The following is a 12,140-nucleotide window of genomic DNA, read 5'->3' on the forward strand; positions in this document are numbered from 1 at the left end:
ACTGGTAAGCATTGAAGTGGATTTTAAGGTACATAAATGGGTCTCTGAAAAGAGTCTTAATTTATGGTGGAGCCTTGGGTGAAGATGGTAAAGCAGCAATTGGAGGATATGTCGACTCTGATTATGCAGGTTGTATGGATTCCAGAAAATCTATTTCTGGATATGTTTTCACTATGTTTGGCACAACAATTAGTTGGAAAGCAACACTTCAAAAGGTTGTTGCTCTATCAACCACTGAAGCGGAATATATTGCATTAACTGAAGCTGTGAAAGAAGCATTGTGGCTTGAAGGTTTTGCGAAGGAGCTGAAACTTCAAGGTCGAGGTATCACTGTTAAATGTGATAGTCAAAGTGCAATACACCTGCCGAAGAATTCAGCCTATCATGAGCAAACTAAGCACATTGATGTGAGGCTGCATTTCGTCAGAGGAGTAATCGAGCGTGGAAAAGTCCAAGTGCTGAAGGTTTCGACTGAAGACAATGCTGCTGATATGATCACCAAGACATTACCGAGTTGCAAGTTTTTCCACTGTATGCAGTTGCTAAAGCTGCATGAAGAAAGCTAGTTTGTTCCCTTGATGTTGTAGAGTTAGATCCAAGGTGGAGATTTGTGAGATAGGATCGAACTCTAGTATGGCCGAAGGGTAGCTTCTTGGTTCGACAGGGTTAAGCATGAAGTCGAAGGTTGTTCACATGCTTGTGTCGAAGATGCTAGGGTTGTTAGCATGTTAAATTAGATTTTAGTGTTTAAACCCTAATTTGTTAAGTTAGCTTGTTTATTAAGTTGGCTTGTGTAATGGGCCTTGTGGAAAAAGCCCATTAGTTAGTATGTTAGGTTTTATTATAAATAGCATACTAGTCTCTCATCATTGCTAAGCTGCAAATCCTAATTTAGGGTGAGAGAGGTTATTTGTTATTCTTGTAAACTTGTAATCTTGTTTTAAGAGAAAATGAAAGAATAACGGTTATAACCAATTATTGTGTTCCTCTTCTTCCTTGTCCTTTATTCTTCCCTTGGTTTATACTTTGTTCTTGGCATTGAATTCACAACATTTTATATTGACAACGCATGAAAATTAATCTCTTAAAATAATAATTATTTTTTTAAATAAGCTTGCACTAATATGTTTACACTAATAAGTTAAGTTGATCCAATTACAGTGAGAGTGAATGATTATCTACATTATAGTACAAGTAAAACCAAGTCATTTCAATTATAAATTTTTCTTATTAACTAATTTATTTTGAAATATATTCTTTGAACCAATTAGCAAATATATATTCATTTTGGTATTTCATCAACAGTTTCTTTGGCTTTATCTTAAAAGTAACAACAATTGTTTGTTACTGACATATTTATTCATTCAATCAATTAGCAAATATAAATTTATGTGTAAATAAGGATTCTCATCCATTTTTTTAGTTATGTCTTGACAATTTATTTAATATTTTACAAAATAAATTTGTAATCTTCTTTATTTTCTTTCATTTTTTTTATGATCTATGTAATTTATCATTTAGAATTTTTTAGTCAGTTTTCAAAACATGTTTTAATTTGTAATCTTCTTTATACAATAAATATGTTAAGGTGATACTTGAGTGGAGTAGTCACATGTTTTCATTTTCTATATTAATCATTTTAAGTTGAACTAAACTTTTTGAGACAGGTTTCATTTTGGTGTAACATCAACAACAACTTTAGCTTTATCAACAGTAACAATAATTGTTTTTTAGTGCCAATTACATATTTATATTTTAATCAATCTGTAACAAATAAAATTAGACAATGTAAATTAAAGCAACAGTAATTATGTGTAAATGAAGATGTCATCCATTTTATTTGAGTTTTTTCATGATAAATACTTTATATTTTAAATATTAATTTGCAATCTTCATTATCTGAATTTGAATTTTATTTATGACTAATGTAAATTATCTTTTCCAATTAGTATTGTTCAGCTAGTTTTCAATTTTAACGTATAATTGGTTGCTTTTGATCTAAAAATTTAAATTAGTTTTTTTAATGTGAAAATAAGATTTTTTTTCTTTAATTTTGAATAAGATTGTACCAATAATGAGATATTGAATCTAAAATAACATATCATGAAATATAGTTGAATTAACTAATGCTAGTTTTTGGTTTGAGATTTATACACAAAAGGTTAGCCACTAGGGATCAATTGGTGAGAAGGGGAGTGTTGGTGGAAGGAGTGAATTCTTTATGTCCTCTTTGTTTGGAGAAGGAGGAATCTCAATCTCATATTTTCTTCTCTTGTGACATTACTTCACACATTTGGAGAAGGGTGTTTATGTGGTTAGAGTTAGCCAACCTTTTAAACCTCGAGGAGTTGGGTGATTTTTTCTACAATTATGAGAAGATCCCTTGTTTAAATAAGAGAATGATTATGGCCTACGTTTGGCTTGCTACGATTTGGTCGATATGGACAAAGCGTAATGCGGTGATCTTTAGAGAGGAATCATATAGCTTTAATGAGTGTATGTCGGAGATTATTCACAACTCTTGGAGGTGGTTATCTTCTCTTCATAAGAAGGTGAATTTATGTAATTTTTATCTTTGGAATATTCGACCTCTTGATTGTTTTGTGAGGTAGGAGCTTTCCTATTGTTTTTTGGGTTGGAGCATCCCTTTTGCTCCTAGTAATTCCATTTGCTTATTTAAAAAACTAATGAGCTTACGCTACCAAATATTGGCTAAAAAAGCTGTTAACATTTTAAATAATTTTTTTCACCTATGACTCATGTTTGATTTAACATTTTAAAAAATTAGCAAATTCTGTACCACTGTCTTGAATAGTCGCCAAGACTAGATTTTGTAATATTTAAACATAAAAGCCAAATAATTAATTTTTGGAACTAAACTACAATGTTTTGAGCCATGTTCAAAGCTAGTGGGATTTATGATTTTCATAGTTAGAATAATAACACCTATTTGAAGGTTCTAAGAACATCTCCAATGGTGCAACCCATTGTTTGGTTCTTGGTGGAATCCATTAGTCCACATCATCTTGAAAGAACTCACTTCAATTTTCAATCCAATGGTATAATTTTAAAGAACTCATATTGGGTCCCACAATTTTACTTTGTATAATAATATTTTATTCATACTAAATTTTATTTGATTTAAAATAATAATTTAAATTATTTAAATTTAAATTAATATAAAATAAATAAAATTAAACATAAAATTTAAAATTATAATTTAAATTAATCTCAAATGCATGACATATAATTAAAAACAATAAAAATATAATTAAAAACAATAAAAATAAATTACATAACATAATTACTCAAATTTAATTTTCATCGTCCTCATGTCCAAAACGTTCCCAAATATGTTCGACTAGATCTCCTTGAAGTTGGCGATGAACTTGTTTTTCACGAAGAGTTGCTCTTCTTTGTAGTCTTGTTGCAAGATTCGGATGAGGACCGCTAAATGTTTCAGTCGTTGAGTTGTTGCTACCTGCATTATCGTAACAGTAATCAAAATCACCTCCATATGTGTGTCGTTCGTCTTCGACAATCATGTTGTGCAATATGATGCAAGCATATATGGTATGCTTGAGGGTTTCCATGTGCCAAGCACGCGCTGGACCATGTACTATTGCAAATCGAGATTGAAGCACTCTTAATGCACGTTCCACATCCTTTCTAGCTGATTCTTGGTGTTGTGCAAATAGTTTTCTCTTTTCTCCTTGCGGCATTGAAATGGTCTTGACAAATGTAGCCCACTCAGGATATATACCATCCGCTAAATAATACCCCATATTATATGGATTCCCATTGATTGTATATTGCACAGTAGCAGCACGTCCTTCCAAAATATCGTTAAACACATTAGATTGGTTTAGCACATTAATGTCATTGTTTGAACCTGCAATACCAAAAAATGCATGCCAAATCCATAACTCTTGTGATGCCACTGCTTCAAGCATGATCGTGGGTTTACCATGATCACCTCGACAAAATTGTCCTTTCCATGCAACAGGACAATTCTTCCATTCCCAATGCATACAATCAATGGAACCTAGCATGCCTGGAAATCCACGTGACTCCCCCATTTGTAAAAGATGCTCAACATTATTGTTATTAGGCCTTCTCAAATACTCAGCCCTAAATACCTCATTCACGCCCCTTACGAATCTCTCTAAGCACTCAATTGCAGTGCTTTCACCAATTTGAACATATTCGTCTACAATGTCAGCGGAAGATCCATATGCCAACATACAAATAGCAGAAGTGCACTTCTGCAATGGTGAAAGACCCATTTTACCAGTTGCATCGACCCTCATTTGAAAATATTCATCATGATTTCCAAGGGTTTCTACAATTCGAAGAAACAAATGCCTATGCATTATGAACCTTCTACAGAATTGGGCATCCGTGTATACTGGATTTTCTGAGAAGTAGTCGTTGAATAATCGTATATGCCCTTCTTCACAATTCCGATCTATCACTGATCTTCTTTTTCGCCTTGATGAACTTCTAGATTGACGTTCCTTCTCGAGCATTGACAACAATAGTCCTTCATCTGTGTTGTCCATAAGTTCTTCTTCAATCACCTCCCAAAAAAGTTTGTTGAGGTTGTTTGAATTGTTTGAATCCATTGAAGTGAGAGAATGGTGATAGAAAAATGATAGAAGAGTGAGAGAATGATGATAGAAGTGTGATAGAAAAATGATAGAAGAGTGTGAAAAGAATGAGAGTATATATAAGGCTAGTTTGAATAACGGCTAGTTTGAATAACGGCTAGTTTGAATAACGGCTAGTTTGAATAACGGTTAGTTTGAATAACGGCTAGTTTAAATAACGGCTAGTTTGAATAACGGCTAGTTTGAATAATATTTAAATATAAAAAATACTAGAACATTGCATCTTATTACAATAGGCGTTGATACATAACAAGTACTACATAATATTTAAATATAATAAATACTAGAACATTGCATATTATTACCATCCATATTTTTCTTTTAGGTTATTACAACGTTTTTCATGAAATTCACGTTGACTATCATTCATCTTAGAAGTGTCTGACATTATGAATTGCATTGCTTCAAACTCCATCTTTTCCTTGACTAATTTGTTTTCTTCCTCCTTAAGTCGTGCTAGATTTTCCATTACTTCCATTCTTTTATTCCTTGTATCGGAAATAACACTAGAAGGAGGTTCAGTTGCATTTGCATTTTCCTTTGCCTTACCTTTTTCGTTTTTCCGCCTTTTGTCCCATTGGACGCTCCATTGGAGATGATGAGTTTAACTCATAACTTGAAGGTGTCTCTGAGTTTAGCGATGCCGTGTATGAACCACTAGCAGAATTCTTTGTTCTCTTTGAAGAATTTTCGGTGAATGCTCCCATCCATTTAGGTTCATCTTTTAAAAGCCGCCATGCATACTCAAGATTGAATGGTGCACCTTCATCTTGTTCATAAAAAGCATGCGCATTGATTAAGATATCTTTCTCTGATGCCCCACTTTTTTTTCCATGAACAACTTGTTTGTAACACCCAGCAAATTTTTGAACACAACCATTTATTCGATGCCATCGAGATTTTAATTGGCCTTGTAGCTTTTCTCGTGACTGCCCACGATATTGGTTATAATTATCGGTGATTCTTAACCAAAAGCCATCAACTTTTTGATCAACTCCCACAATTGGATCCTTTGAAACATTGAGCCATGATTGCATAAGAAGTGTATCCTCTTCCCTTGTGAATACCTCTCGAGGTTTTTTTTTAACAGAACGCCTTTGTTCTTTTTCAATTGTAGTATTTTCAATACCAACTTGAGTTGAAAATTGTGGAATTTGGCGTTCAGACATAAACCCATTTGGTGTTTCGGGTTCATGATGAGAAACATTCACCCCATGAGTATTTATCTGTGGTCTAAAATAAATATTTGGGTTGTTTGGTGGCGGAAAAAATACGGTAGAGTTTATTGGAGGTGGGGGAAATTGAGAATTTTGCGGATTGGAATTTTACTGATTTTGCATGAGATGGAACATAGATTGTTGAAAATTATATTGATTAGGGTCCATTTTCCCTTAACAATAATAATTTGAACTAAGAAGATGAAAAATTTGGTAAAATATATGATCAATTGAAGGCTAATAAGAAGAAATTGTGAGAGAAAAATTAAAATACTATGAGTAAGGAATAAATTTATGAGATAAAATATGACTAACATTTGCTTCTATTTATAACCAAAAAATTCTATAAAAAAATTAAAAAGAAAAAGAGCCGTTGAATAGAAAGTACCGTTTGAAAAAAAATTAAAAGAAAAAGAGCTTTTAGTTATATTATTATTTTAATAGAAAGTACCGTTGCTTTCCATCATCACGTGTGCTTAGCTGGCGGAGTTCAATTTTTAAATTTTTCTTACAGCTGGCGTACGACACGGTTTTACCTTACCGTTGTAGATGGCCTAAGGCTTCTTTCTTGACAACATTTAACTGTAGCAAATCAACGTAACTTTATTTTCTAAAAAATGGCAATCAATATATTGCATATTTTCTAGAAAATATAGAATTTACAATCCTTCTTTATCTCATCACGTTCCATAAAAATAAATATTTTACAAAAAATGCATATTTTCAAGAAAATGCATCGAAACAATAGTTTTCAGGAAACATAAAATTTACAATACTTTTTTCATCCTAGATCTATATGTTTGACTTTTTCTAGAAAGCATGACAAAGTTTAAAATTTAAATTTAGATTTTTTAAAATTCTGCTGTGTTAAAGCAAGAGTGGGGTGTTGAACCTAATTTCATAATTATTTGCCATCTCTACAATGCTCTCAAGGAGTGAAGCTCTTTGTGTATGTTTTTTTTTAATAGGCAATTGATTAATAAAGCTCGCACTAGGGGTGCAATCCTTACAAACACAAGACACTAGAGATTTTTTTTTAATAAGTAATGGAATTAAGAAACGAGTATAAGGGATACTCAAACCGACGTACAAAGCGGAAAACTTCTACATCTCAAAGCAATTGAGAGGAAGAATATTCCAAACATGAAAATCACAATTGTCTACTAAAACATAATTAGCTCGAAGCCAAGACCAAGATAAATAAATTATACCCGACATACACTAAGTGAAACTGTAAATATCGTCCTTGAAAATTATCGCGTTGCGCCTAATCCAAATGCTCCAAACCGTAGCCAACCAAATAACCGCAATAATCATCCTCTTGGCTTTCACCTTCACCTTGTCTCCAAAACTAAAGAAACCCACAAATTCCTTCAAAGATAAATTATTTAAAGGACCTATCCAAAGGTAGACCTTATTCCAAAGACAATCTAAAATCGAGCAACCACCTAATAAATGCGCAAGAGATTCTTCCTCCTCCGAGCAAAAAACACAACAACTATTTCTACCATTCAACGCTATTCCCCTTTTGATTAATTAGTCCTTAGTTGCTATTCTATTATGGAAAATTCTCCTCCCAAAAAACAGAATTTTTGGAGGTGCTTTAACCTTCCATAAAAGACCAACACTCTTGATAATGTTTGAGTTGATGGGCTGTCCTGACATCTTGTTCTTGAACCTGTTGTAACAAGACACTAAAGAATGATTGAATCGGATAAAGGAAGTTTAAACCAATTGTAGTAATTGGATCTAAACTTAGGATATCAGCAAGATAACCATCTCCAAGAAAGGAAAATAATATTAGAACAAACAACATCAAAACTAAACTCCCTCCCCTCGAATATAATGACATTCCGCATAATTCAAAGACACCCAATCGTAGTTAACCACACAACGTTAATCTTAACTTTGCGATGGCAATTAAACACCTTGTCTTGTAAAGCCCCAAAATCAAGAAACTCCTCGATGTTAATAACCTCCAGAATTCCAAGCCAAATGAAAATATGACTCAAAATCTCTATCTCCCCCCGACAATGAAAAAAAGATGAAAATAAGTTTCTACATGAACACCACAAAACTCACAATCCGGATTTGAAACATTTGCAACTCCTCTTTTCAATAATTGATCTTTAGACGATAGACGGTCAATGAAAAATCTACAAGAAAACAACTTGATCTTAGGCGGTATTCTAAGACTCCACATGACTTTCAACAAATTAAGCACTTGAAGATCCCATGCAAAAGATTTAGAATTGTTAACCATCCAAGAAATGCCCGCTACCGTAAAATCCTTAGGCGGATTGAGGAACCATCCAAAAGAATCACTTTCGAACTCGCACGGAATGTGACCAACCACTAGATCGCGGAACCGGTACCAACAAGGCGTGGCAGCCGCTGCTGCCCCCACTGTTGTACCGCGCCCATCTCTAAGGGAGAATAATGCTTGAACATCCCATCTATGATTTCTGTCGGCCCAAACCAAAATCTCCACCACCGAACAATTTTTCATGGTTGATAAATCATACAAATCCGGGAAAAAAAGACGAAGAGGTTGATCTCCCAACCACAAACTATGCCAAAAAAGAATATCCTTCCCGTCCTTGCAACAACATATAACACATCCGGAAAAACCGTTTTCCACCAAATCATCTAACAAGTTGTTCTTGCACAAGTCCCTCCACCAAATCGAATCGTCACAACACATCATATCTCCACTAGAATCTTGAATCTTTAATTATGGACAAACATATCTCACCTTGAAAAATCTACTCCATATAGCATTATCTTCATTTAAAATTTTCCACTTCCACTTCAAGAGTAGAGCTTTATTCACCTCCTTCACATCTCAAACCCCTCAATCCACCTTTCTCCTTTGACCTACACACAACATCCCACTTCACCCAATGGATGCTCCTTTTCTCAAAATGACCGCTCCATAAAAACTCACTTTGAAGCCTTCTAATCTCTTTGGCAATATTCCCCGGAACTTTAAAGAAGGAAAGAGTAAAAATAGGAATTGAATTTGAAACCGAGTTGATAAGAGTGACCCTACCTCCCATCGAAATATTCCTTCCCTTCCACGAAGAAAGACGCCCTTTAATTTTATTAACAACTTCCGACCAAACTTTCTTATTTCTAGGACTTTCCCCCACCATAATTCCTAAAAATTTGAAAGGAAACTCACCTTTCTTGCAAGCAAGAAACTTCATGGTGGCATTAATGTACCAATCACCCACATTAACTCCTAAAATGTTGCTCTTTGAAAAATTAATCTTCAAACCGGACACTAACTCAAAACCTCTCAATAAGACCTTCATATTCCAAATGTTGTCACAAGAGGCGTCACCGAGAAGAATGGTATCCTCCACAAATTGAAGAATGTCCACATAATCCCCATCCCCATACATGAAAGGCTTGAATTTACCCAAATCGACCGACCTTTTCACGAGGGCGGTTAGACCTTCCATGGCTAGAACAAAAAGAAGCGGAGACAAAGGATCACCTTGTCTTAAACCTTTATGCACCTTGAATTCTTTAGTTGCGCTTCCATTTACCAAAACGGACATGTGATTGTACATGTGATTTTTGAAAATGCAAGCTTCCATCCACCTCATCCACCTATCTCCGAACCCCATCATAACCATAGTTTCTCTAAGATATTGCCAAGAAACGGAGTCATAAGCCTTTTCAAAGTCTACCTTAAGCAAAAGACAACTTCTTTTCTTCTTCTTCGACCAATCTATTATCTCATTAACCAATAGAACCCCGTCCATCATGTTTCTACCCGGAACAAAGGCGGTTTGGTTGGAAGAAACCAAGACTCCTAAAATATCTTTCAATCTAGCCGCCAACATCTTCGTTATAATTTTGTAAATACTTCCCACCAAACAAATGGGTCGGTACTCGCCTAAGGATTAAGGATTGACAACTTTAGGAATCATAGCAAGGAAGGAAGATGTAACCGATTTTACAAGAGAGCATTTACTATGAAAATCGTTGCACATCTTCAAGACATCTTCGTGAATCACCACCCAAAACTTCTTATAGAACTCTAAAGAGAACCCATCCGGCCCTGCACTTTTGTTACCATCACACGACCATATAGCTTCCTTTACTTCCACCTCCGTGAACGGACGCTCAATGCTTAAAGCCTCCCTCTCAAGAAGCTTCTTCATGCCCAAACCACCAAGAATCGGCCTTCCCTCTACTTCTTCTTCGAAGAAAGACTTGAAGAAGTTATGAATATAATATTTTACCTCAAAAACATCCTCCATCAAACTGCTACTAGATGTAAGAGAATACAAAGCATTCCGCCTTCTTCTCTCTTTAAGGGGATTGTGGAAAAACCGCGTATTGCAATCGCCTTCGGATAACCATAATTGCCTCGATTTAAGACGGAGGAAACCTTCCTTCTTATAAAGATTGTTCCAAAAGTCTATGGCCGCCTTAGATCTTTGGATAACAATCTCCTCCGAAACATTACCTGCAAAATGAGAAAACTTGTTATCTAAAAAGTGCATCTCCTTCCCCGCTTCTTCAATGTTAAGATTAATCCACCCGAAAACCTCCTTATTCCATAGGCGAATTTTGCTTTTGATAGCTTTTAACTTCTCCATAAAAGAAAAATCCCCTCTACCATTCACCTCTAATTTTTTCCACTCCTCCGCCAAAAAAGCAAAAAAATCCTCGTGACTAAACCAAAGATTGTTGAATCTAAAAGGTTTAGGCCCCCAATCCCTCTTATTATCTTTGATCCAAATGGGAGCATGATCCGAAACGTCTCTTTCACCTATAGATTGGCCTTCTACCTTCCAATCATCGATAAAAGAATTCGATAGAAGAAATCTATCTAATATACTCATCGCACTACCGCGTTTATTGGACCAAGTGAACTTCCCTCCTATAGTAGGAGGATCCACCAATTCCATCTCTTTAATGAACTCTTTAAAGTCTTCTATCTCCCTTTTGTAATTCTTCTTTGAAACACCAACTCTCTCCTCCAAAGACGAAACAAGATTGAAGTCTCCTCCTACACACCACGAACCGGCTAAAATCCTTCTTTTAATTCCACTAACTTCTTCCAAGAATTCATTATAGCATTGTGATCACAAGAAGCGTAGATATTGACAAAATAAATTCTTTTTTTCTCCTTTTCCACACAAACTTCTAGGAAACCCTCACCACGGAAACTAAAGAGCAAGCTAAAAAAATCTTTCCGCCTCCATATGAGACCATTCCACCATCTCATTACCCCACAACTCCTCGACATATTTGTGATGAAAATCGCCCAACTTTGTTTCTTGAACAAAAGCTATATCTACCATACCTTTTTGAATATTGAAACCAACTCTCCTCCTCTTCACTCTCTTACCACCCCCTCTAATATTAAGAGAGTAAATTATCATTTCAACCTATTATGAGTCACCTTAGAAGCCTCCCCCCTTTGGAACCTCTCTTCTCCATCACCTCCAATTTTTTAATGGGGTCAAAAAACACAAAAGAGTTTGTAATCCCCAGATTATTCATAGATTTCCACAGCCCTTCAGATGTATTTCCTAAATTCCTTTTAATAACTCTAGCATTGCAATTCATCACATCACAATGAGTGAGCGAATCATTTGAGAGAGATAACCCCGCCGTGCAGCAGCCATGCATATTGCTCGAAACGTTGCCTGAATTCATCGGAAAAACTATCTCAACTGGATAGACAAAGTTATCCACTCTATCTCCTAAATCAAAAATCTCTCACATATGTTTTCAAAGTTTTTTAGAATTCTTCAGTTTCTTGCATTGGTCGTCGAAGCTCAGAAACTCATTTTCCTCTTTGTCCTCACTCACTGCATAGATGGATCCTTCCCTATCATTGCTAGAAATCCCATTGGTCTCCTCCCTGGGTCTCACTTCTTCTAAAGCTTTCTTATTAATTAAAAAGTCACCCGGGGGTAAAACACTCTCTTCCACCGTAAAAAACGAATTAACATTGTGTTGGACTTTATCTACACCCGGGCCCACCCGCGAAATAGCTTTTGGCCCAAAAACCATGGGCCCCTGGGAAATGAAATCCCTTTTATCATGATAAAATACTTCCTCCTCTTTGTATTTCGTCTCGGCCTCTTCATTAACCTCTGCCAACAGCTTTTCATTAAATGCCCATTGATAGAGCACTCAAACCTAGAGAAGCTTTCATTGGAAATGCTCTCAGATCTGCTCTGCACACTGAAAACATTTTTGCAGCTAACCACTTCATCTCGTA

The 12,140-nt window shown here is 35.3% G+C and overlaps 1 protein-coding gene and 1 pseudogene across 1 annotated transcript; both read right to left on the minus strand.

Annotated features, from left to right (window-relative positions):
* Positions 1 to 3,314: 3,314 nt before the first annotated feature.
* LOC131596903 (uncharacterized) lies at positions 3,315 to 4,625 on the minus strand. Its single transcript, XM_058869640.1, has one exon. It carries the CDS (start codon positions 4,623 to 4,625, stop codon positions 3,315 to 3,317), a length of 1,311 nt encoding a protein of 436 aa, XP_058725623.1.
* A 346-nt stretch (positions 4,626 to 4,971) lies between these two features.
* LOC131623862 (glutathione S-transferase T2-like) lies at positions 4,972 to 6,055 on the minus strand (annotated as a pseudogene).
* Positions 6,056 to 12,140: the final 6,085 nt, after the last annotated feature.

The sequence above is a fragment of the Vicia villosa genome, linkage group LG1 (genome assembly GCF_029867415.1).
Source record: "Vicia villosa cultivar HV-30 ecotype Madison, WI linkage group LG1, Vvil1.0, whole genome shotgun sequence".
NCBI classification, from domain to species: domain Eukaryota; kingdom Viridiplantae; phylum Streptophyta; class Magnoliopsida; order Fabales; family Fabaceae; genus Vicia; species Vicia villosa.